Source organism: Mustela nigripes, chromosome 13 (assembly GCF_022355385.1).
Source record: "Mustela nigripes isolate SB6536 chromosome 13, MUSNIG.SB6536, whole genome shotgun sequence".
Classification (NCBI taxonomy): domain Eukaryota; kingdom Metazoa; phylum Chordata; class Mammalia; order Carnivora; family Mustelidae; genus Mustela; species Mustela nigripes.
The window spans coordinates 133,907,209-133,930,365 of NC_081569.1; the positions used below are offsets into that span (position 1 = coordinate 133,907,209).

At 53.1% G+C, this 23,157-nt stretch overlaps 1 protein-coding gene across 3 annotated transcripts in view; it reads left to right on the plus strand.

Moving 5' to 3' along the window:
* The window catches only part of MAP3K9 (mitogen-activated protein kinase kinase kinase 9), a 73,851-nt gene extending 63,572 nt beyond the window's left edge, over nt 1-10,279 (plus strand). For all 3 annotated transcript variants that reach the window (XM_059373842.1, XM_059373843.1, XM_059373844.1), the window contains 3 exons: nt 785-897; nt 1,828-2,631; nt 3,938-10,279. In XM_059373842.1, the coding sequence (XP_059229825.1) occupies nt 785-897; nt 1,828-2,631; nt 3,938-4,422 (1,402 nt within the window). In that variant the 3' untranslated portion in view covers nt 4,423-10,279. The remainder of the gene's footprint in view (nt 1-784; nt 898-1,827; nt 2,632-3,937) is intronic.
* Nucleotides 10,280-23,157: the final 12,878 nt, after the last annotated feature.

Consider the following 23,157-nt stretch of genomic DNA (forward strand, 5'->3'; position numbering starts at 1 on the left):
TGTCTTTTAGAGAAAAGACCAGTGCTTCTGGGCCTCTGATTCCCCCATCATATAAGGGGGCTGGAGGGGTCCCCCCATCAGGGTCCCCCGAGTTACTGGCTTGCAGGTGTGAGCTCCTCACAAGGGTCTGAAAGTGAGCTCCTGCCCTTTTCCTCTCCGTTCCCAGACAAACCAGGGGCTCCAGTACAGCATTATGTACTCTGCACATAGGTCTGTCCCAAAGTGCACTGGGTTGGTGCAGCTTTGTTGGCTGGTTTTTGTTTTTTATAAAAGTGTCTGGCTTTGAAAGTTGCCTGAGCATGCCATTCGCCGGGAAGGAGTGGAGAAACGGTCTGAGTGGAGCAGGCTGGCCCATCCGTGTCTGCCAGCTCCCCTGCCCGGGGCTTGCCTGGCATCGCAGTGTCCCCTGATGTCAGCACTGTGCTGTAGACAGTGTCCCGGAGCCATGGCCTCTTGTGGAAGATGGGCTCGGGCAAGACTCGGGCCAGTGCTGGGCAGTCCGCGCTCTTCTGCCCTCTTGCCAGCCTGCCTGCTAGATCTTTCCCCCGCTCCATAGCAGCATGTGGAGGGGTGGGTTCACGGCCCTGCTTTTCTTTTCCGAGAGCATGTGTACTTCCGTTTGCGATGCGAGGGGACTCGGGGTTTGTTGCCTGTACGCCAAGGCTCGTGGGCTTTGGTGGAATTAATAGGCTCCCAGGGAGAGACATTTGCACAGGCCCGTGGAGGTGCGGGTCGAGTAAGGGAAGTAACCAGTTCTCACAGTCTCCTCGTTTCCTCCCGTCAGCCTCAAGTCCCTGGTAGATGGATACAAACAGTGGTCGTCCAGTGCCCCCAACCTGGGGAAGGGCCCGAGGAGTAGCCCAGCGCTGCCAGGGTTCACCAGCCTTATGGAGATGGGTGAGCCCTGCCCTTGTTCTGACCCTCCCTGTGCCCTCAGGGAAATTTTGGTCAAGCTTCTGGGACTGTTTGAGGAGCCCTGGTGCCCCTTCATGGGTGTCTCCTCTTTCCCCGACTCCCAGGCCCCACCTCCTGCCCTCTTTGCTCGCTCTACTCCTGTTTCGTTGAACCTTCCCCAATCACAGTTTCTTCCTCCTGCTGCCCTGGGCCCGCGGCCTCCCATCCGAGGGAGCCAGGTCTAGTCTCCTAGGGCAGTGCAGAGGGTGAGGCCTTGAATCAGGCACTTCCCTTTGCTGGGTCGCTTCCCTTTGTATCTTAATATGGGGAGTCTGCAAACCAGGAGATGGTGGCGGGGGACACTATGGTCTTTCTCCAGGGAAGCTTTCCAGTTGCTTGGGTAAGGTCTCCTCCAGGCTGTTGCTCAGACAGCAGGTGCTGTTCTCGCTGAAGACTTCCAAGGTCGTAGTGGGTCAGTTCATACAGTAGATGCACCTTCACCCGTGGAGGGCATTCCGGTCCATTGCAGGACACTGGTCTAAGGACCGGCCTCTAGGCCATCCCAGAAATTCAAGGTCTCTTCCAATTTTAAGGTGCAAAAAAAGGAGGAATGTTTCTGTTCTACCCACTATTCTAGGACACTCACACTCTACCTCGTGTGGTGAGGGTCCCTATGAAAGGAGTAGAAAAGTGGCAGATGACTTCTTCAGAAAACAGAAAAGGAGGCTGTGGGATGGAGAGTGATTTCCTCGGGTTGGCCACAGTTGAGCGTGGAGGGCTGAAACCCTGGGGCTCAATGCCGGGTGCCTTAGACTCTTCAATCTTTGCATTCCTGACGCTTGGCCAGGAGGCAGGGGTAGGAGAGAAGGACAAGATTCTCTTGCTGCTTCATCTCTGTGTCCTGTGTCCCCTTCCTTCCTCTCGTTCGCACAGAGGATGAGGACAGTGAAGGCCCCAGAAGCGGGGAGAGTCGTCTACAGCATCCACCCAACCAGTCCTACCTCTGTATCCCATTCCCTCGTGGAGAGGACGGAGAGGGCCCCTCCAGTGATGCAGGCCACGAGGAGCCCACCCCGGTCAATTCGGCCACCAGTACCCCGCAGCTGACGCCCACCAACAGCCTCAAGCGGGGCGGCGGCCACCACCGCCGTTGTGAGGTGGCCCTGCTCGGCTGTGGGGCTGTTCTCGCAGCCACGGGCCTGGGGTTCGACCTGCTGGAAGCCGGCAAGTACCAGCTGCTTCCCCCGGAGGAGCCCGAGCCCCCAGCCCGGGAGGAGAAGAAGAGGCGCGAGGGTCTTTTCCAGAGGGCCAGCCGGCCTCGTCGGAGCACCAGCCCCCCCTCCCGGAAGCTCTTCAAGAAGGAGGAGCCCACGCTGCTGCTGGGAGACCCCTCCGCCTCCCTGACGCTGCTTTCGCTCTCGTCCATCTCCGAGTGCAACTCCACCCGCTCGCTGCTGCGCTCTGACAGCGACGAGATCGTGGTGTACGAGATGCCCGTCAGTCCGGCCGAGGCCCCGCCCCTGAGCCCCTGCACCCGCAATCCCCTGGTCAACGTCCGCGTGGAGCGCTTCAAGCGGGACCCCAACCAGTCCCTGACTCCCACCCACGTCACCCTCACGGCCCCCGCGCAGCCCAGCGGCCACCGGCGGACTCCTTCCGACGGGGCCCTCAAGCCAGCGGCTCTCCTCGCCAGCAGGAGCCCCTCCAGCAATGGGCTGAGCCCCAGCCCTGGAGCAGGTGAGCCCGGCCCTCCTCCTCTTGCCTCTTTCCTGCCTCTGTGCCCCGCCCCCCCCCCAAGAGTGGCCGTATGGGTGTCCTTCCTCCTCTGTCCCGCTCACCAGGACATGCTGCCCTTGGCTGGTGGGGGGGTGGCCCGGCCGGCTGCCCTCTCTCGTGCAGGAGAGACAGAAAGGTTCTAGGCAGGATCAGACCCGGGGCTCCAGGAGATACTCAGGCCCTGCGTCTTGCAGTGCGCCGTGTGGTGCTTGCAGGGTACGGGTGGGGCTGGAGCCTAGCTCTGCTTGTGCCCAGAAGGGGAGATGGAAGTTCCCGGAAGGAATGGCGTGCTGCCCCAGGAGGGGCACCTGGTGCCACGTGGCTGGGCTCCAGCCTGCCTTTACTGCGCTGGTGCAGTCTTGCTCACAGGCAAGCTTCCTCCTGGGCGTCCTGCCCTGCATCAGTCATCCCTTACTCGTGGCTGACTCCCTGGGCATGGAGAGGGATCCCGGTGAACCGCTGGGCCCGGCATGTGCGCGCCTCCTCCGCCTAATCTCATGTCGTTCCCACCAGCAGCCCCCGACCCCCTGGGGACCTGAATCTGACTCTGAAACCCCCCTCACCCTGCAGAAGCTGAGGAGATGGTGACTGAGATTTGAGTGATACTTGAGTGTAAACGACAGTTACTTTCTCTTCCGCTTGCCCCCTCCCCTCTTTAGATTTTATTTTTGCTGTGCAGATGTGTGTCCTCTCTGGGGAGAGACCTTATGCCTCCTCTGTAGAGTTTGGTTACCTTGATTTGTTCCTGCCTCACATGTTTATTCACCGAATCAACTGAGAATAAGCAGATCTTTCCTTAAGTCAGGGTCAGCGAACTTTCTTGGTAAAGGGCGAGAGAGTAAATATTTGAGGCTTTGTGGGTCCCGTGGTGTTTGTTGTAACTACTCAACGCTGCTGCTGTAGTGGGAGAGCGAGCAGTAGACGTGGCTGTGTTACACTGAACCTTTATTTGCCAACAGAGGGTGGTCCATGGGGCATAGTTCTGCCTTAAGCTCTTTCATTACATATGTCACCTCCTTATGTCCCATGATTACTGTTCTAATCAGATACAGTGATCATGGCCTTCTGGTTCACTACTGTATCCCCAGTGCCTCCCAGCACACTGCCCGGCAGGTCACTGGTGTTCATTAACTATCTGTTACTCGGGTTAGTCCAAGTGACTAAGGCTATGACGGCTATGGGGAGGGAGTAGTGTCCAGCTGGTGTCTAGCCGGCCCAGGAATGTGGTGTTGTCATCTGATGCTTCTCCCTTTGTCTCTTTGACCAGGAATGTTGAAAACCCCCAGCCCCAGCCGAGACCCAGGTGAATTCCCCCGTCTCCCAGACCCCAATGTGGTCTTTCCCCCAACCCCAAGACGCTGGAACACACAGCAGGACTCCACCTTGGAGAGACCCAAGACCCTGGAGTTTCTGCCTCGGCCACGTCCTTCTGCCAACCGGCAACGGCTGGACCCTTGGTGGTTTGTGTCCCCCAGCCACGCCCGTAGCGCCTCCCCAGCCAACAGCTCCAGCACGGAGACGCCCAGCAACCTGGACTCCTGCTTTGCTAGCAGCAGCAGCACTGTGGAGGAACGGCCTGGACTTCCGGCCCTGCTGCCGTTCCAGGCGGGGCCGCTGCCCCCCGCCGAGCGGACGCTTCTGGATCTGGACGCGGAGGGCCAGAGTCAGGACAGCACCGTGCCGCTGTGCAGAGCTGAACTGAACACACACAGGCCTGCCCCTTATGAGATTCAGCAAGAGTTCTGGTCTTAGCATCAAATGGGCTGGGGGCGGCCAAGGGGGAAGCCGGAGGAGATCGGGGGAGCTGGTTGGCACAGCCCTTTCTCAGAGTTGGACCCCCCTGAAATCCAGCCCTACTTCTTGCACTGATAATGCACTTTGACGATGGAAGGGGTGGAAGCAGGGCCACTTCAGAGGGTCCCCTGCCCTGTAGGGCCTTTCTACCCACGTCCACTGGAAGGGGTTGTGGCCATCAGCTCTGGCTGTGTAGGGGAGAGAGGGGTGCGTGCATGTCCCCCATCCTCCACAGTCTTCCTCGCCTTTCGGGTGTCCCTGCAGGGTCACTCAGCCAAATCTGTCTGCTGCTCCCTCTCCTGAGTCCCCTGGGTAAGCCCAGAGCCTGTCCTGGAGCCCTCGTATTAGCCCTGAGTTCCCAAACACCAGTATTGGATGTTCTGTGATTGATTTTTGCTCCTCTTCCACATCCTTCCCCAACACCCATGAATCCGCATCTCAGCTGGGGTGAAACAGGAGCTTTTCCGGGTCCTCAGCCCTTATGTGCCAGCCGGAGGACCGAGGGCATGGTGCCCTGGCGTGGGGCACAGGAGTTGCCGGACCCGGCACTGAGCTGCCTGTGCTTCCAGGTGCCCCCTCCCTGCATTTATTTGAGCCTCGCAGGGGTGAGGGGACCTGCCTCAGTGAGAACTGGGGGGAGGGGGAGGAGTTAGGAAGCCCAGAGTTGAGTGGCAGCCAAGAGGGTCACAGAGTCTGCCCTTGTTCCTTTTGGAAACATGCGAATAAGGGCAGAAACCAGCACCGTTGATGGCATCCATCTCCTACCTGGGGTCTGGACGTGGCCAGACCAGTTTCTGCCCCAAACATGCTCATCCCAGGGATCATTTCTTGGGAGACTCACTCACCGGTGCCAGTTCTGAAGCCAGAGACGAAGTTCCTGCGCTTGTCCATTTCGTTGTTTGACCTTTATGTGTGACGCCCGCCCGTCCCTTGACCTTTCCTCCCGTCCTGGGATCAGTGGACTTTGGGTTGTGTGTGTGGTTGGTAGAGACTTTGTGCCGCTCCAGAAGAGCTTATTGGTGGGGGCAGAGCGGGGGCTCCTGGACACTGGGAGCCGGCACTGGGGGGATATCTTCTCAGCCAGGCCGTCCGTTCCGGGATGCCCTTGAAGGAAAACGGAGCCTTAGTTGTACCTTCCGCAAACGGACACGGTGAGGCCATGATGTTTGTAAGGTGCTCAGTGAGCCCCTAATGATTGTGCCCCAAGTTTCGAGCCCCGGGCTCCGCAGGCTGACCACGGTCCCTTGTCACTCTACACAGGTGGCCCCGATGCTGGGCTCTGGACCGTGCACGGGGTTGGAAGGAGAGCAGAGGCCAACCCCTACTTTCCTGGAGTTCGTTTCCTTGACTTGAATGTTGAGTTGCTTCTAGAGCTTTCTCCTGTGTACCTTCACTTCTCTGCTTACCCTGAGGCCTCCTGTGTCAACTGTGAACAGTTGTCTTGTGCGGGACGCACACATGAACTTGATGGGGACAGAGCCTTAGGTCATGCCTCTCTCCCCTCCAGACTCTCCAAACGTTGCTTCACTGTCCTCTCTCACAGAACAGTTCCCTGGAGATGCTGCCGGACAGCCCGTGGGCTTCCTGTGTTTGCTGCCTGGGGGCCAGGAAGTGGGGGGAGCAGGGGAGCAACAAAGTTGGCTCAGGTGATGACTTTGGTCCCTGCTCCGTCTCTCCCTGTAACTGATAAAGTCCCAACCTGGGAGTGAAGGAAGGGGTGACCTTAGCTTCCAAATGGCTCCTTGTTTGGTGAGCTCAGTGGTGCTCTGGCTCAAGGGTGCCACCTCATCTCGGGTGGGAGGCGCCCTCGGTGTGTTGCCCCGGGACTTGGCTGTCCTGTGTCATCTCTTCTTTGTGCAGCGAAGACTGTGAGAGACCATTTTTGCCCCCATGCCCCCCCCCACCCCTTGGCCAGAAGGGGAAAAAATGTGAAACCTCTCCACAGTTCCAGCCCACCAAGTGACTCCCCTTTGTTCTTGATGGGGAGAGGGCCGCAGGTGGTCTCTTCCTTGCCCTTCCCCGGGACTCTCCATAGCCCCTAAGTCACTAACTAAGTCCTAGGTCACTAACGCATTTGCAAACCCTTGGCTACGCTGAATGGCCCCTCAGTGGGGCACAGCCTACAGCAAGATCCAAACCCTCTGGCTCTGGCTGCTCTGCACGGTGAGGCAACTGGCAACTGACCGTTCTCTACTTTTCGTTGTTTCTTGGGGTGGCAGCCAACTCCTTTGGGAGTGGTAGCGTGATTGTTGCAGTGCCGGCTGAATGGTGGCCACTTGGCTTTGAGTGAGAGGTGGAACCTGTTTCTTACTCCCCGCCCAGAAGGAAGACAGGGGACGCCTGGGTCTGCTGAGGGTAGAATTGCACGTGCGAGAGGCAGAAGCAGGTTTAGTCTGAAGCGGCTTCCGGGGGGCATGTCCGGGGAGACAGAGGAGTTCCTTCTCAGCTCCTCCAAACCCTGTCTCTGATGGGCCCCTGCCTGCTGCCCACACACACTCTCTCTCTCTGTGAGGCAAGGCTCGGTTGAATAAGGATCCTGTGTAGTAATGGGTTTGAGTTGCTTTCTGTCCACCTCGGCTCCCCAGCCTCTGTGGCCGCGGTCAGGAGCAGGCCTTGAAGCTGGGGTCAGCCCCGGCCGTGGCATTAGCCAGCATCTCCCGTTCTCTTTCCTTCTCTTTCCTCAGGAACACTTACCCTCTGCTCTTGGCAGGTGCTCACTACCTAGAATGCGGTGACGGGAAGCAGGTCCTGCTCTCTGCTTCTCCTCCCCGATCCTTCCACGGATTCTAAACAGGATTATCCTCTATTTACCCCCTTGGGGATCCAGGCCACTGCCAGGGCCTGAGTGGATGTCCCCATTGTCCCCAAGTGTTATTTCTGAGAGGCTCTGGAGGTGGTCTTCACCTCGCATCCTGTAGTACCCCTGGGTCCAGGGGTGATGGTGACGATAGCTCACAAGGGTCCAGTCGGAATGATGCTAACCTTTCCTCCCGGCCTCTACAAACTTGCATCATTGTCCTCCTGATGCACTTGCTGGTACAGAAGAGGAAGCGCTTCAGGAGGAAGACATTCAAGGGAAGAGAAATTGAAAAGCTGCTTGGGCTGGCTGCTGAGTTGGGCACCGAGCTCTTGAGCCCTGAGCGAGGTGTCTCTCTCCCGCTTTCTGCTTTGCTCTCTGGCCTTGGGCTTGGTCTTTTGCTCCTCTCACATTCCCTTCCTGTAAAAGCCACCGTTACCCGCTTCTGTGACGAGGCTTTGAGGACACGTATCCCAGCTGGTCAGCGAAGCCCACCGCTCCCTGCCGACCATCGGGACGGACTGCTGGCGTCAGCAGTGTGGTTCTCATCACTTCTGCCTCTGAGGGACTTGCCTCCTGTTCCTTTGGTTTCTGGAAGAGTAGTGCTTTGGAGTTGGCTTAGTCTGGGGGCCATGGTCAGGCGTGTGTTCTTCTGCATTTATGTGGCACCTGGTGTTTGTAAGCGCCCTTTCTACTCCCCCTCCCCCACTTCACTTGTCCTGCTTGTCCTCACTGTCACCATCTTAGGAAGAAGGACCGAGGAGATGGGGAGGCTGGAGGCAGCGTCAGAATGACAGTTTGGGGTCTCACATTTTTTTAGGCGTCATTCCCAGAGTCTGCTTTGTTCAGAGACTGAAATCAGACCAGTTCCTGGAAGAAAATTTGTGAGAAGGTCCGCCGGCCCTTAAGATCCATGTCCCGGTGTGAGGCTCTTTACAAAGCCCCTATTCCCTCCGGCCACGGTTGCTCAGGGACACGACAAGACACGCCAAGGGCACCCAGGTGTGGCTTATGGTCCACGCTCTTGCTCCTCAGTTCCCAAAGTGGAGGCCCCCTCCTCCCTCCGTCCCGCTGCAAGCGGGAGACAGCGCCGAGCATTGCTAACTCTCCAGCACACGTTTCACAAAAGCAGAGAGCAGCGGACTCTGAAGTCCGGACAGCTGTGAAGGGGATGCTTCAGGGAGCCTTGACCTTTTCTCCCGTGTTTAATTAGCCTGTGCTTTTGACTCAGGCAGGTGAGAAAGACTCCGTTGCCTCTTGAAGGATTTGGGGGAAGAAGCAGATGTCCTTGCTGTAGTGCCAGGCTTTTCCAGAAAGCTCTGCCAGAGTCTGTGGTGCCCTGGATCAGAGGTGAGAGCAGCCCACAGCACGTTGTGGTCCCAGGTGACCGTCGTGGCAGAAGTGGCAGACTAATGCTGACCTGAGCGGTCTCCGTACTAGCTGTGTGGAGTTGCAAATGTTTCTTCCCCTTTCTGGACCTCCGAGCCCAACCGCGAACTAAGCGGGATGCTACCTTCCCTACCCGAAGCACGAAAAAGCCCTTTAACTTCAAAATATGTGATCCTGGAACCCAGGGTCCAGCACGGATGAGCCTCCCCTTGCTGGATCGCTTCTCTTTGCGGAGAAAATATGTGCGTGCGTGTGTGTGTGCGTGTGTGTGTGCACGTGTGTGTGCGTGCACGTGTGTGTGTGGTTGTAGGTCAAAACCAGTCGAATCTTGGCAGTTCCCTTTGGTTCAGCATACTGGGCCACCTGCCTCTCTCCTTGGCTTCAGGCCTGGGGATGAGTTCTTGTCAGGCTGCTTTTATTACAACACAATCCCAAATGCTCTCTTCTTTCAGACGAATCCTTGCTTTCTTAGGTCAGGAATTCAGATTAGTGAAAATCCACACTAAAAAGGAAAACGCGCTGCCATGCTGGGAGTCCTCGGTCCCTAGCTCCTCCACTGCCTGGCGCCCCGGGTGCTCGCCTTCGTGGGCACTGGTGTTGAAGGCAGGACGCAGAGACCCGAGTCCTGGCTAATGAAGCGAAGTCCCGGGATTTAGGTTCCTAGTTAAGCTGACCCCGCTCTGGGCGTCTGGTTGGCTGTGCAGGCCGGGGGAGCCTCTCATCAGCCTCTCCGCCTAATGACTATTTCCCATTCGTCCGGGGGAGACACCGGCAGCAACTCCCTCCTTTGTTCTTTTCCTGTCTTGGGCCCTGGAAGCACCACTCCCCTCAGGCTGCTCAGGGAGCCCTAGGGATAGTCGTTCTGAAGGTTGGGCTCCTTCCTTAACTTAGAGCCAGGAGGACTGGCCTTCCTGATGCTTCCTGCCTGTGGCTCCCTGCATTCCCCGCCTGTAGCCTTGCTCTGGGTCCCTCGGTCCCTGCTGCAGTGAGACCAGAGAAAAGCCCTTGCAGTGAGTTACACGCCCTCGGTCCCCAGCTGTAGCAAAGAAGGGAGGTGACGAACTCGTCCTCTTTCTCCTCTGAGTCTTCTCACTGTCCACCCTAAACACACACATACTCGCACACTCACATGCTTGCACACACATTTAAACTGAATTTTCTGGAGGATTAAGGAAAGAGGTTGGTGATGGGTTTTACTTGGTTTGCAGAAATGCCTTCTTTGGGACTTTCCTCCCTGTTCGAGCCTTTGAGTCTAGGTGAAAAAAGTGAAAGTTCACATTTGTGTTCGTTTTGTTTCTCTGGAATTAGCTATTCGTTTTCATCCCTAGGCTCCAGTGTCTTGTCCACACGTCCTGACCCTGTGTCCTTGAATTCCCATTTTGCTTTGGGATTTAAGTTATTGTAATTTGTCAACAATATTTAAGACTAGAAAAGCCCAGAAGGAAACTTACCAGGTTCTTTTCTTTGGCTTTTTTTTTTTTTTCAAGGTACTGTAAGTTGTTAACTAGGGATGCCAAGCAGGCTTGGTTCAATGGCTAAACCTCTTACCGTATTACAGTGTAATGCTGATTCAGCCTGGTCCCGCCACCAGAGCACACACAGACTTGAATAAAACTGTTACAACAATGACCTCTGGTTTGCCCTGTACTTTGTAAGCTTATCCTTTCCAACCTCTTTTTAATTAAACAGTTTATCCAGGGAACTGGCTCTTTCTGGGGAATTTCTGTACGTAAAAAAAATAAAAGCTATGTCTATGGTGCAGGAAAAAGGAGGTGGGTGAGGAGGTTCCCTGGTGCCCCTCCCGCACCCCCCACACCCCCCCCACGCACCCCTCCCCCCCGTGGACTACAGGGGCACTTCCGGCACGGGGCACTGAGAACAGCACCGCCCAGATGATTCAGTCTCTTCTCATAGGTGACTTTTGCACAGGCCACGGATTTGGACCTTCAGAGCCCCCTGTGCCCTCTCCCAGCCCTATCCCCCCCCCCCCTGATGTTCCTGGTGAAGCGGTAAATGGGGCCAAGAGAAGTAGAAGGGGTGTGCGGCTGTGAGGGGAATCTTGGGTTCTTCACTGTCTTGATACTCTCAGGGGCACTTGGCCAGCTGCAGGCCCTTGGACAAGCCACTTCACCTCTCTGGGCCTCTCATGGAAAAAGCTGATCACCAAGCTGCCTTTGTGCTTTCGCTTCCAGGATTACAAACTGGGTGGGGATGAGGGTAAGAGCAGATGGGGGAGGGGCGGCGGCGCACACGGGGGCTACCGTCCACCGCCTTAGTCCCCTTTTTGGCCATTCAGCTGCACGCAGAAGAGGGCCTGTGAAACTTCGATACGGACACTCTCCCGCTTTAATGCTGTGACCTCGTACCTCGTGCCTTACAGCTTAGCTCCACCATCTGCAACCCAGGAGGGCTGACGGAGGCGGGCTTCTGTGCTGGATGCTGAGACGGAGAAGAAAGAGGACGTCGAGGGAGGTTTGCCCAGGGCCTACGTCATCTTCGGAAGGCAGATTGAGCAACGATGAAAAAATGACCAAACTCCTTGCTGGAGAAGATGCCATGAAAGAGACCAGATGCCCTGTGCAAGGCATGGCACTTGCTCCACGTCTCTGGAAAGCAGTTTGGCCATGCGGCATTAATTCCATAAGAGGGGCCGAGAAATTGCATTTAGTCATTAACACCAGCTACAGTGTGCCAATGTGGGTGAAGACTTGACCTATGTTCTCTTATTCACAACATCTCAACATCCTTAAGAGCAGAGCCCGTTTTATCTCCATTATACATCGAGCCAAATGAGGACCAGAGTCAAGTAACACACTCAAGGCCACCAGCTATCAAATAGGGGAGCTGGGATTTTTTCCGAGTCTAGCATCCCCGCTTGTATCACTTTGTGGGGTGCCTGGGTGGCTCAGGTGGTTAAGCGGCTGACTCTTGATTTTGGCTCAGGTCACCATCTCAGGGTCGTGAGACTGAGCCCCCCATCGGCTCCCTGCTCAGCGGGGAGGCTGCTTGTCTCCCTCTCCTCTGCTCTTCCACCTGCTCATTCTCTCTCTTAAATAAATCTTAAAAAAAAAAAAAAAGTGTTCCTTACTTTTGGAATTTTTAGAATTTTTTTCTTATGGTGAATATATGTTACTTCTACGTGCAGTGAAAGAATGGTGAATTCCGAAGTTTGGGGTGTATTCCCAGATACTGGGTTCTCCTGCAGATGTTCCAGAAGTCTAGGCCACTTGCTTCAGGGCTGCTGCCTGACCTGAGTGATAGAGCAAGGTGACTGCAGGCCAGAGCCAGGACCAGGACAAGCTTCCAGGTCCTAATGGAATCTCCCCTGTCCCCTCTTCTCATTTCTTCCTCCCAACTGGACAATGATGCTGAAATGGTGAGTCACCTGCAAATTGCAAGCGGAATCTAGTGAGGACACATGAACAGAGAAAGTTCTGGAAGGAAATAGCACAGAAGTGTCCTAGAAGGCATAGCTGGTGAGGAATGCCAGGTCCCGGGCTGACACACACGGTGTGCTCTGACATTTGCAACACACGCACACAACCCTCCGTGCCCAGAGTTGGGCGGGGGTTGGGTACAACCACACCCTGTTGACTTGACTGTGGAATGTGCTTCATTCAAGGCTGCGACCCTGTGCTAATCCCCTCCTGGATCCCTGCAGTCCCCACCCAGTCTAGTCCGACCAGCTCAGGCTGGGGAACATGTTTTGGCCCAGGTGGGTGGAGTCGGGGGTTGTCTGCTGCTCAGTCCTGCTCCTCCCCTCAGACACTGGTCACACGGTGGCCACCCAATCAGGAGAGCCTGTCGCATAGTCTCAAAGGGAGATGCTGGAGGGTCCTTTGTAAGCAAGGGAAAAGGGGACCTTGGGACAGATCAGCCCAAGGAAATGTGCTCAGGGAACCCAGGTCTGGTCATGTTACATCCCAATATCTGTAGGAAGAGGCCCACCTTCTTCAGCACAGCCTTGAGGGCACTCAACGATCTGGTCCCAGACTCCCTTCCCAAGCTTCTAGCGCAATTTCCCTGCCCACAGCTTCGCCTCATCTAAGACTGTACCCCTCTGGGTTTCCCTAAGATTTGATCTTCCAGCCGAGGCCTCTTGTTGGAGGGACCATTATCTTCTTTCTGAGCAGGGGCTCTGCTACTTCCCCAGGTCTCTAAGCGGACTGTAACCTGATGAAGGGGTTGGCAAGTGAAGGGCTTGAATTTGCGGTGGGAGAATGCCAGGGGTCCTTAGGCCAGAGAAGGAGGGAAAGAGAAGAAAGGAAGCGAGACAGGACCCTGCCTTCGGGAAGGCCACGCATTCCCTGGAGAGACGGAAGACAGAAGATGCCGGGACACTCTGATGCAGGTTACCAAGCACAGCAGGACTCCTGTGACAAAGGCAGTTCTGGGGGCCACGATCAGCGAGCAGTGGCCAGTTAAAGAGACCCTGACTCCCATCTTGTTCTGTGCTTTACCCAACCTGGAAAGAGAAGAGTCATCCTTGGGACACATAATGACAGAGGGCCTACACAGGCCCGTGACGCAGTGTGACCAGCAAATTCCAGTTCTGTTCGGGCCCGGCAGGTCAAGAAGGGACGCGTTCTTGAGATGGTGGGGATGTGGTAGGGGTCAGCGGTGGACGGAGAGGCCTGCCCCGCCTGAGGGCAACCACTTAAAAAAAGAGCGCATGAACACATCCCCTCTGTGCTTTAAACTTCTTGAGAGTGAAAGGACAAGACAGAAAAGAGCTGCTGCCTTTTTAGGAATTCACAGTGCACTGGGGAAAATCACAAGAAGGGCACGTGGCGGTGGGGGGGACTCCGGGATGGGGGGGATGGGGGAGAGGGCGGAAGCCATGTCTAAGCTGAGGCCTGAAACGGGAGTAAGACCGACCGAGTCCCTAGGTGGTGATGGCAGCTGGGATCCCAAGGATTATTCCAGCAGCCCTTGTTTTTTGTTTTTAATTAAAATTCAATTAGCCAACATTTAGTACATCATTAGTTTTTGATGTGGTGTTCAATGATTCCTTCGTTGCGTAGAACACCCAGTGCTCATCACGACACGTGCCCTCCTTAATGCCTTCCCCCGGCTCCCCCATCCCCCGGCCCCTCTCCCTTCTGGAACCACGTTTGTTTCCCAGAGTCAAGAGTCGCTCATGGTTTGTCTCCCTCTCTGATTTCTTCCCATTCAGTTTTCCCTCCCTTGCCCTGTGGTCCCCCGTGCTATTCCTTATGTTCCACATCTGAGTGAAACCATAAAACAGTTGTGTGTCTCTGCTTGTCTTACTTCACTCAGCATAAACCCATCCAGTTCCGTCCATGTTGATGCAAAGCCTGAGGATTCATCCTTTCTAATGGCTGAGCAATAGTCCATTGCACATATGGACCATATCTTCTTCTTTTTTTTAAAGATTTTATTTACTTATTTGACCGACAGAGATCACAAGTAGGCAGACAGGCAGGCAGAGAGAGAGGAGGAAGCGGGCTCCCTGCCGAGCAGAGAGCCTGATGCAGAACTTGATCCCAGGACCTGGAGATCATGACCTGAGCCAAAGGCAGAGGGCAGAGGCCTTAACTCACTGAGCCACCCAGGCGCCCCTGGACCACATCTTTTTTTTTTTTTTTTTAAAATTGTATTTTTTTAGTTGACAGGAGGCACAAGTAGGCAGTGGAGCGGGCAGGGAGGAGGGGGGGGGGGGGAGCAGGCTCCCTGCTGAGTAGAGAGAGGGACGTGAGGTTCGATCCCAGGACCCTGAGATCACGACCGGAGCCGAAGGCAGAGGCCTAACCCACTGAGCCACCCAGGTGCCCCAATCTTCTTTATTCATTCTTCTGTTGAAGGGCATCTTGGATCTTTCCACTGTTTGGCTATTGTGGACACTGCTGCTATGAACATCAATGTGCAGGTGCCCCTTCTTTTCACTACATCTGTATCTTTGGGGTAAATACCCAGTAGTGCAATTGCTGGATCATAGGGCAGCTCTGTTTTTCACTTCTTCTTCTTCTTTTTTTTTTTTAATTTATTTATTTATCAGAGAGAGAGGGAGAGAGAGCGAGCACAGGCGGACAGAATGGCAGGCAGAGGCAGAAGGAGAAGGAGAAGCAGGCTCCCTGCGGAGCAAGGAGCCCGATGTGGGACTCGATCCCAGGACGCTGGGATCATGACCTGAGCCGAAGGCAGCTGCTTAACCAACTGAGCCACCCAGGCGTCCCTGTTTTTCACTTCTTGAGCAACCTCCGTACTATTTTGCAGAGTGGCTGCACCAGCTTTTATTCCCACCAATTGTTTTGCGAAAACCGCAAAAGGGTTTCCCTTTCTCCATATCCTCGCCAGCATGTGCTGTTTCCCGTCTGGTTCATGGAGCAGCCTCTGCAAAGGGGGCTTTCCATCGTCTGCCAGTCCACATTCCTCCTCTCACAGGGCATTCTGTTCTTGTAGCCTTTTCTGTATCGTAAGTGTTGGGCTTAGGTGATCGCCAGGCCAGAAGCAGCACAGGTAAGTTTTAGCACAGGTGGGAGGAGGACTGGGTCCTTCCAGCTGGGATCCCCCGTGCTGTCTAGTCTGCGCTGGAGTGAGGGGGACGGTGAGGGGGACGGTGTCTTGGAAGAGGCTCTCTGTGGAGAATCAGGAAAGGGCGCGGGCAGGGGAGAATAGCATATGGGGGGAAGGGCTTGGGGCACGGGGGGTCTTTTATTTGACCCCATCTCCCAATAAATGGTAATAAAGACATGTGATAACAGCCCCTCCTTCCTTCCTCGGGCAGCCCGTGTGGGGAGGTAGAGCACTGATCTTCAAAGCATGGTCCATAGACCCCTGGGGATCTTCAAGGTCAAACCCATTTTCCCAATGATATTAAACTGTTATTTACCCCTTCGCTGTGTTTATGTTGGCACCAGAGGTGCAAAACAGCAGTGCATGAACTCCCAGAACCTGCTCCTATCACGGGTGGGGACACCAACCTAGAGAGTCCCCACCACGCATGCACAAGAACAGAAATGCCAGTTTCACTGAACAATGTTCTTCATAAAACAGGAAACATTAATTATTTTGCATCTTGATTCAGGAGTCCATCTTTTTAACACCCTATGGGAAGAAATGAAAAGTTCACGGAAAGCCCTTCTGCGGCAGACGGAAATCCCAGGGTTATCTCGAGGGAAAGCAGGGGTAGGGTTGTCTGCTGAATGAGCTGCTGTTTTTTCCATAGAATGCTGTTTTTACTCGAAAGACTGATTGTCAAGCAAACTATAGTTATTCGGGCTTGACTGCTTGGCAGATATTTTCCCGAAAATGAAGGAAGTGGGACTATTCAGAGAAAACAGGAGATGTTATGTTTCCCAACGACAAAATTCAAGCTTTCAAGTGAAAATTATGATTTTAGGAAACTTGAGTCTGTCATAAGCTTGACAGCTTCCCCACACTTAAAGAAATTTTCTAATGAGATCAGTAGCGATATTAATGAATGTAGGGTTTTTTTTTTTGATGTTCTATAATGTAATGTGTCAACATTTGGAAGTTCTCCATAACTCATAAACTGATAGTCTCCATATGACAATGAAGTTATAAAATCATGCATCAAAAATCTATTCAAAGTCCAAGATAGACCAATGGAATTTTTTTTTTAAGATTGTATTTATTTACTTGACACAGTGAAGAGAGAGAGAGCGAGCACAAGTGGGGGAAAGAGCAGAGGGATAGGAAGAAACAGACTCCCCACTGAACAGGGAGTCCATCGATCCCAGGACCCTGGGATCATGACCAGAGCTGAATGCAAACGCTTAGCCAACTGAGCCACCAAGGTGCCCCTAGACCAATGGATTTTCATATAGCAACTTACAAAAGTTTATGGATATGATTTCAGATTTCACAACTCAACTAACCTTTAAAAAACCATAACTTGTTGAGTGTTGGTGTAGTAGCAAAAAAGAATGACCACAATTATCTGAAAAAGCTATTAAAACACTCCTTTTTCCAACTACATATCTGTCTGAGACCAGATTTTCTTCATATGTTTCAACCAAAACAAGATATTGCAACAGATTGAATGCAAAAGCAGAGAGAGAGAGCTTGGCTGTCTTTTATTAAGCCAGACATTAAAGAGATGTGCAAAAATGAGAGTATCAACACTCTGTTCATAGAATATTTTTGTTTGGGAAAATATGGTTATTTTTCATTAAAATATGTTATTTCTGGGAAACATTTAATAAGATAATTATTTTCATCTTAAGATGAATTAACAAATCAAAACTTTTTTTCTTGGTTTTACTTTCAAATAAGATAAGTACTGTAGGTGTAATGCGCGTATGTAGGCAGGCACTCTTTGGGGTCTAAAAGGACGAGAGGACTCGAATGCCCACCAGATGGCGCTAGTGAGACTAAGGAGAAAGGTGAGGGCAAGGAGAGAAGGAGAGAGGGGAGGAGGGAGAAAAAGATAGAGGGAGGACGGAGAGACTTAAAGTGGGATCTGCAGTAGCGAGTTTCATTGTATGAGATTTCCCAACAACACTGATATTTGTAGACTCCGTAGGAAAAAGGCCCAGGACTTCATCAGTGGGTTTTCACGATCTAAATTAGATAGGCAGATTTATGCCAAACCATGAGTTAGAAGTTTTTTTGTTTTTTGGTTTTTTTTTTTTTTTTTTTTTTTTTTTTTCGTCCCCTAACAAAAGCCAAGCACATTCCTTGGAGAAGCTCCCTGCAACCCCGGGAAACTAAGCAGATTATACTGAAAGAGCTCAGTCTTTTCCATTTTGTGTTGCTAATAAGATAACATTAATCTCGGGGGTTTAAGAGTGAAGTGGAGGCAGATTCCTTCCAGCAAGGAGCGCCGTGTGGAGGGAGCCTTACAGCCCGCTGCGTCTTCTCATAGTCCCTGAAAGCCCTGAGTGGAGGAGGTAGTTGGGGTGAGGGCGGACAGAAGGTCACCCCGAGGGACTTAAGTGGCCTCTGGTGACAAAATAGTACAGACGTCCGGGCTTTGTGTCAGGAACTATAAATGGGCATTGGGAAAACTTGAAGCCAAATTTATTTTCCTCTCAAGGGCAGTGTGAGATAGCCCACGAAGGATAGAAGCCTCTTCCAGAGTTGAAGTCTTAATGGCAGCGCTCTTTTAAGGGTCCCCAACAAAAAGAGTAGAACCTAAACCGGGGGCCGGCTTTCTGAATGGGTGTGTCAGCTGCTAGAGAAGTGGGTGTACTGTGGTATCAACTCTCCTTCCCCACTAGGCTGGGGGTTTACATGTATCTTCTGACATTCATTCATTCATTCATTCATTGACTCATTTCCACATCGGTCGGAACCTGCTCCCTCTGGGTGCTAGGCACCATGCCACGTGCTGGGTCTACAGGAGAGGCTGAAACAGACATGGTTCATACTCTCAGGAGGATTTGTTTGAAAAAACAAGTCACAACTGAAGGAATCTTGACAGCCTCATGTCACCACCACCACCACCACAGACTTGTTAAAATGTTTCAAAGTCCACTCAACTTGTTCTCTAGGAAAACTAATTAGTGCAATCCACCAAGCTGGACCCTCGATCTTCCTTGTGAAGATGGAGCTGGGCATTATAAGGCTCAGAAAGAGTGGGTGGGTGCTATTTTTTTTTAAGATTTTATTTATTTATTTAGAAAGGGAACATGTGAGAAGGGGAGGGGCAGAGGGAGAGGGAGACAGAGCATTTCAAGCTGAGCTTGGAGCCCGATGTGGGGCTTGAACTCATGACCCTGAGATCATGACTCGAGCTGAAACCAAGAGTCGGACACTCCACCGACTGGGCCACCCAGGCGCTCCAGTGGGTGCTATTTGAACTTGATTTCCCTTTTTCTTCCGCGCCTTCCTTTCCTTCCTGCCCTTCTTGCCACAAATATTTATTGAGCACCTACTATGTGATGGGTGCTGAGGCAACAAAGCTGAGCAAGCCATGCTCCGTCTCCAACCTGGCGGAGTACATGACGAGTGTGTAAACAAGAATATATTTACAGATTGTAGTGAGCGATGGGAAGGACGGGGGTTGGGAATCACCATAGACAGAGATGGTCAGGGAAGGCCTCTCTACAGAAGTGAATTTAAGCCAAGATTTCTCACCCTTGGCATTACTGACATTTTGGGCCGGACAGCTCCTTGCTGCGTGGCCATCCTACACGCTGTAGAAAGTCTAGCAGGCATGCCTGACCTCTGCACACCGGATGTTGGTTGCACCTCTCACCCCCATTCATGACGACCAGAAAAGTCTCTGGGCATTGTCAAAAGTCCCTTGGGGGCCAAAATTACTCTCGGGCTGAGAACCATTGCTTGAAGCTGAGACCTGAAAGATGAAGAAACCATCAAGAGGGGCTGCCCTGGGGCGCTTTCAGACCATAGGAAAGAGTTTGGATTTTACTCTAAGTGGAAAGAAACCAAGGCCTTCAATCACGGGTGACATAATCCACTTTGAACTTCGAAAAGATCATTCAGGCTGTGGAGTGGAGAAAGGATTGCCTGGAGGACGAGAAAGGTCACGACTGTCAAAGGAGCCTGGAAGGCTTGTCCGCCTGATACGCAGGAAGAGAGGGTCATCTGGACTGGGGTGATGACCTCGAAGTTGAGAGAGGGAGACAAACATTCACCATCTTTGAGGTGCAACACCCCGGTTGCTGACCGCCTGATGTGGAGACTCCAACCCTAAGCATTCCTGTGGAGCTTTCTTTGCTCTGGGCGAAGTGGTGAGCATTTGTAGGGGGAAGGGGGCAAGGAGAATCCTGCCCATACAGCTGCTTCCAGCTCTCATAAGAATGTGTCATGGGGGCGCCTTGGAGGGGGCGCTCAGTTGGTTAAGCGTCTGCCTTTGGCTCAGGTCATGGTCCCAGGGTCTTGGGATGGAGCCCCACAAAGGACTCCCTGTTCAGTGGAAAATCTGCTTCTCCCTCTCCCTCTGCCCCTCCCCACCCCTCACTGGTGTGCAAGCACATGCTCTCTCTCTCTCAAATAAATTAAAAAAAAAAAAAAAAAAAGAATGTGTAGTTGATGCTAACATTCTTTTGGGATGATGGGCAAACATGAGGGCAGTGGGTTCGGGTTCCCTGTTCCCTGTTATTCTGAGGGCTACATGCCGTAGGCACCAATTTCTGCTCATAAAACTGGAAAGGCAGAAGAAGCAGAGCTGATTTCTAAATGAGAAGTAATCGAGGCTGTTCTTACTCTCAACTTTCAAAGCCAGCGATGATGCAAAAGTCCCTTTCGTAGCCACAAGGCGCTCCAGGAATCTTGCATTTCTCCGTCGGGAAGCGCAGGTTAGAAGCAAGGACAACTTTTGGTGTGAATGACAGCTGACCAAGGAGGGCTTCTTGGCGGAAGTTGGAGGGTGATGGACAGGCATTAGGGGACAAGGGACTGTTGGGTGACCAGCCTTAGTGTCCCCAGGGAAGTGGGAGATGGGCAGGGAGAAATTCTAGCAAAATATGAGGAGGCTGTTTGTTCGTTTGTTTTTAATTGCATAGCACGTGGTTGCCAGGATTTTCAATGGTAGTGCTCTAGGCATGTAATTAAGCCAGACGGCTTAGTGGGTACCAACTGGGATACCAAGTTGTTGAGGCAGCTTATGAGAGTGATCTTCTGATATTAAAATGCAGGCGCTGTGTGTGTGTGTGCCCTATTTGCTGTTTTTCCTTGGGGCTTCCAAGCTCCAGCTGAAAAGGACCAGCCCCTTTAATGTTTTTGGGTTTTGTGGGCGGCCCGTGTGAACCTCCCCACCTAGGTCTCAGTCTGGCCTGCGGCCATGACCCTCAGCTGAAAGGGTTTCTGGACCTGAAACAAAGGTGCAGCCTCTCAGCTCAATCGCGAGCCATCCCACGCATGACCAATGCCCCGCCGTCTCTTCTTCGGCTTTAAAACCACAGCGTTTTAGAGCCCAAAGTGAACTTCGTCTTTATCTTCACACTGTATAGACGAGAAATCTGAGGGCCGGAGTGGGGAGCGGACTTGTTCCAGGCTGCTCAGCTGGTGGGCGTGATCAGAACAGGAGCAGGACGGAACCTGCACAGGGTCCTCTCTGGGGTGGCCCGGAGGCCCTCTGTGACTCCAGCACGGGCTCTTGTCCTTGGCCGTGAACTCCCGCCCTCTGACACGTGAGTGCCGTTTTCCACGTCTTGGTGCCTGGAGCGTGGTGACTCGGCTGCCGGGTCTGACAGAGAAAGGAGAGGAACGGACGAGCCAGGTAACAGAAATGCTTTGTGAAATGGTCCAGTGGTCACTTTTTGTGTCGAGGGGAACCACTGCACCTTGGCAAAGGCGACCCTCCCAGTGGGCCGTGAGGGTCTGCAGAGTTTTTGCCCTTCCCCACGGGGAGCTGTTTCCTCCATTCCTCGGGGCCGGCACAGGCCCCCTCACATAATGGAGACGCCCCGTGCTTACCTGGCAATCACCCGGGGGAGGGCCAGCCCTTTCAAGAAGTTCTCTCTGATCCTTTCTTAGCAAGTCCCTCAGGCAGAGGAAAGAGGAAGGCACTGCTGAGACTGACAGAAGTCAGGACCCGGCCGGCCCCCCGACCTCCCCGGCCTCCCTTCCCACACTCTGTCCATTCGGACCTTGCTGTTACTGTTGCAGATGGAGCCTTCAAGGGAGTCCCAGTTTTCCGCTCCCCAGGCCAGTGCGGGAGGAGTGTGGCTGGTGCTCCTTATTAGGGATGGATGGAAGCGAAACGGCCGGGGCTCTCGGGGATGAAAGAGCGTTGGTGCTTTTTGTGTCAGGTGACCGTGTTCCTGGGAGTCGTGGGTGCCCTGACCTCAGATCTCCATCCTACCTTCTTTATTACGCTCATGGATTTATTGAAACTTCTATTCTGATTTGGAGTTCTGAAGATAGAGAGGTTGTTTGGAAATGGAATTCTTCGTCCCCTTCTGGTGTCTGACTTTGAACCCCACAAAGCCCTCTCTGGAAAGAATAGAATCCACCCTGCTGCCTGTGTCCCCCGGCTCCCAATCGTACCGGCCAGTCCTCGAGGGAGCCTGTGATGGGGCCCAGCAAGGCAGGGTGTGCATGTGTGTGTGTGTGTGTGTGAGCATGGGTTTAGCACCATGATTTACGGCGTTTTCTAACTGTAGCTCTTGCTTCTCTTCCCTGGACTCCTCTGCTTCTGAGCACTACCCAGTGTGTCCCTCTGCTACTCGGCGCCTGCCTCAGGGCCTTTGCTTTTGCGCTTCCCTTGCCCTGGAATTCTTCTCCCAGAGACCCACGTGCCTCTACTCTGCCTTCTTCAAACCTCTGGTCGGTGTCGGGTGGAGGACTCCCACGGCCAGTCCCTAACTCTGCCGTCCTCCGCGTCTTACCCCGTCTCCATCTTCACTTTTACCCTCCACAGCGCCTATGACCGCCGAGCATAGTGTGCACTTTTGTTTATTGTCTATCTTCCCCCAGCCACAACGGAAGCCCCACGAGGGCGGGGATTTTCATCAGCTTTGGTCACGGGGATACGCCCAGCATCTAGAACAGTGTCTGGTCCTTGGCAGGAGCTTAATGACTGCGTGAAGACAGAAACCTGAGCAAGTTACCTACCACCCCGTGCCTGTGTGCCTCTCTTGGAAGGAAGGTGTGACGGATTAAATAAGACAACTGCTGTCGATAAAAATAACAGCCAAGCTAGCTTGCATCTTTCTCAGTGCCCGAGCTCAAATGTTCCAGGTGCTCACGATTACACATGGATTATTTTATCTAATCCTCTCCCAAGTCCTGTGAGGAATTCTGTTTATCTTCCTTTTACAGAAGAAGATCCTGGGGCTTAGAGAAGTTATGTCACCTCCCCAGAGCCACACAAGATTCATGTCCACATTTGTCTGAGCCATAAGCCAGGACTCAACTGTGCCAACACGGTGCCCAGGGCCTGTTCACAGCCACAGCTCCACCAGCGCTAATTCTCTTCTCCAAATCACTCAGGGAGTGACACCTGTGGTAGTCTGCTCTTCATGTGTGTGTGTCTGTGTGTGTGTGTGAACCTTCCACTGAAGGACACACAGTCCCTTCCCCTGAAGCCTGATACAGAAGTATCTTCTGTCCTCAGGAGATAATGTGTTGCTATTATTATTATTATTATTATTATTAATGATTGTATTTATTTGTCAGAGAGAGAGCACAAGCAGGCAGAGCGGCAGGCAGAGGCAGAGGGAGAAGTGGGCTCCCCAGTGAGCAAGGAGCCTGACGTGGGACTCGATCTCAGGACCCCGGGATCATGAGCCAAGCTGAGGGCAGCCACTTAACCGACTGAACCACCCAGGCGTCCCAAATTGGTGCTATTATTTAACAAATACCGGAAGTCCTAGCCTCAGCAATCAGACAATAAAGAAACAGAAAGCGTCCAGATTGGCAAGGAAGAAGTCAAACTTTCACTATTTGCAGACGACATGGTACTCTAGGTAGAAAACCTGAAAAACTTCACCAAAAAATCATTAGAACTGTTACGCGAGTTCAGTAAAGTTGCAGGATACAAAATCAACATACGGAACTCTGTTGCATATCCTACGTACCAACAATGAAGCAGCAGAAAGAGAAATCAAAGA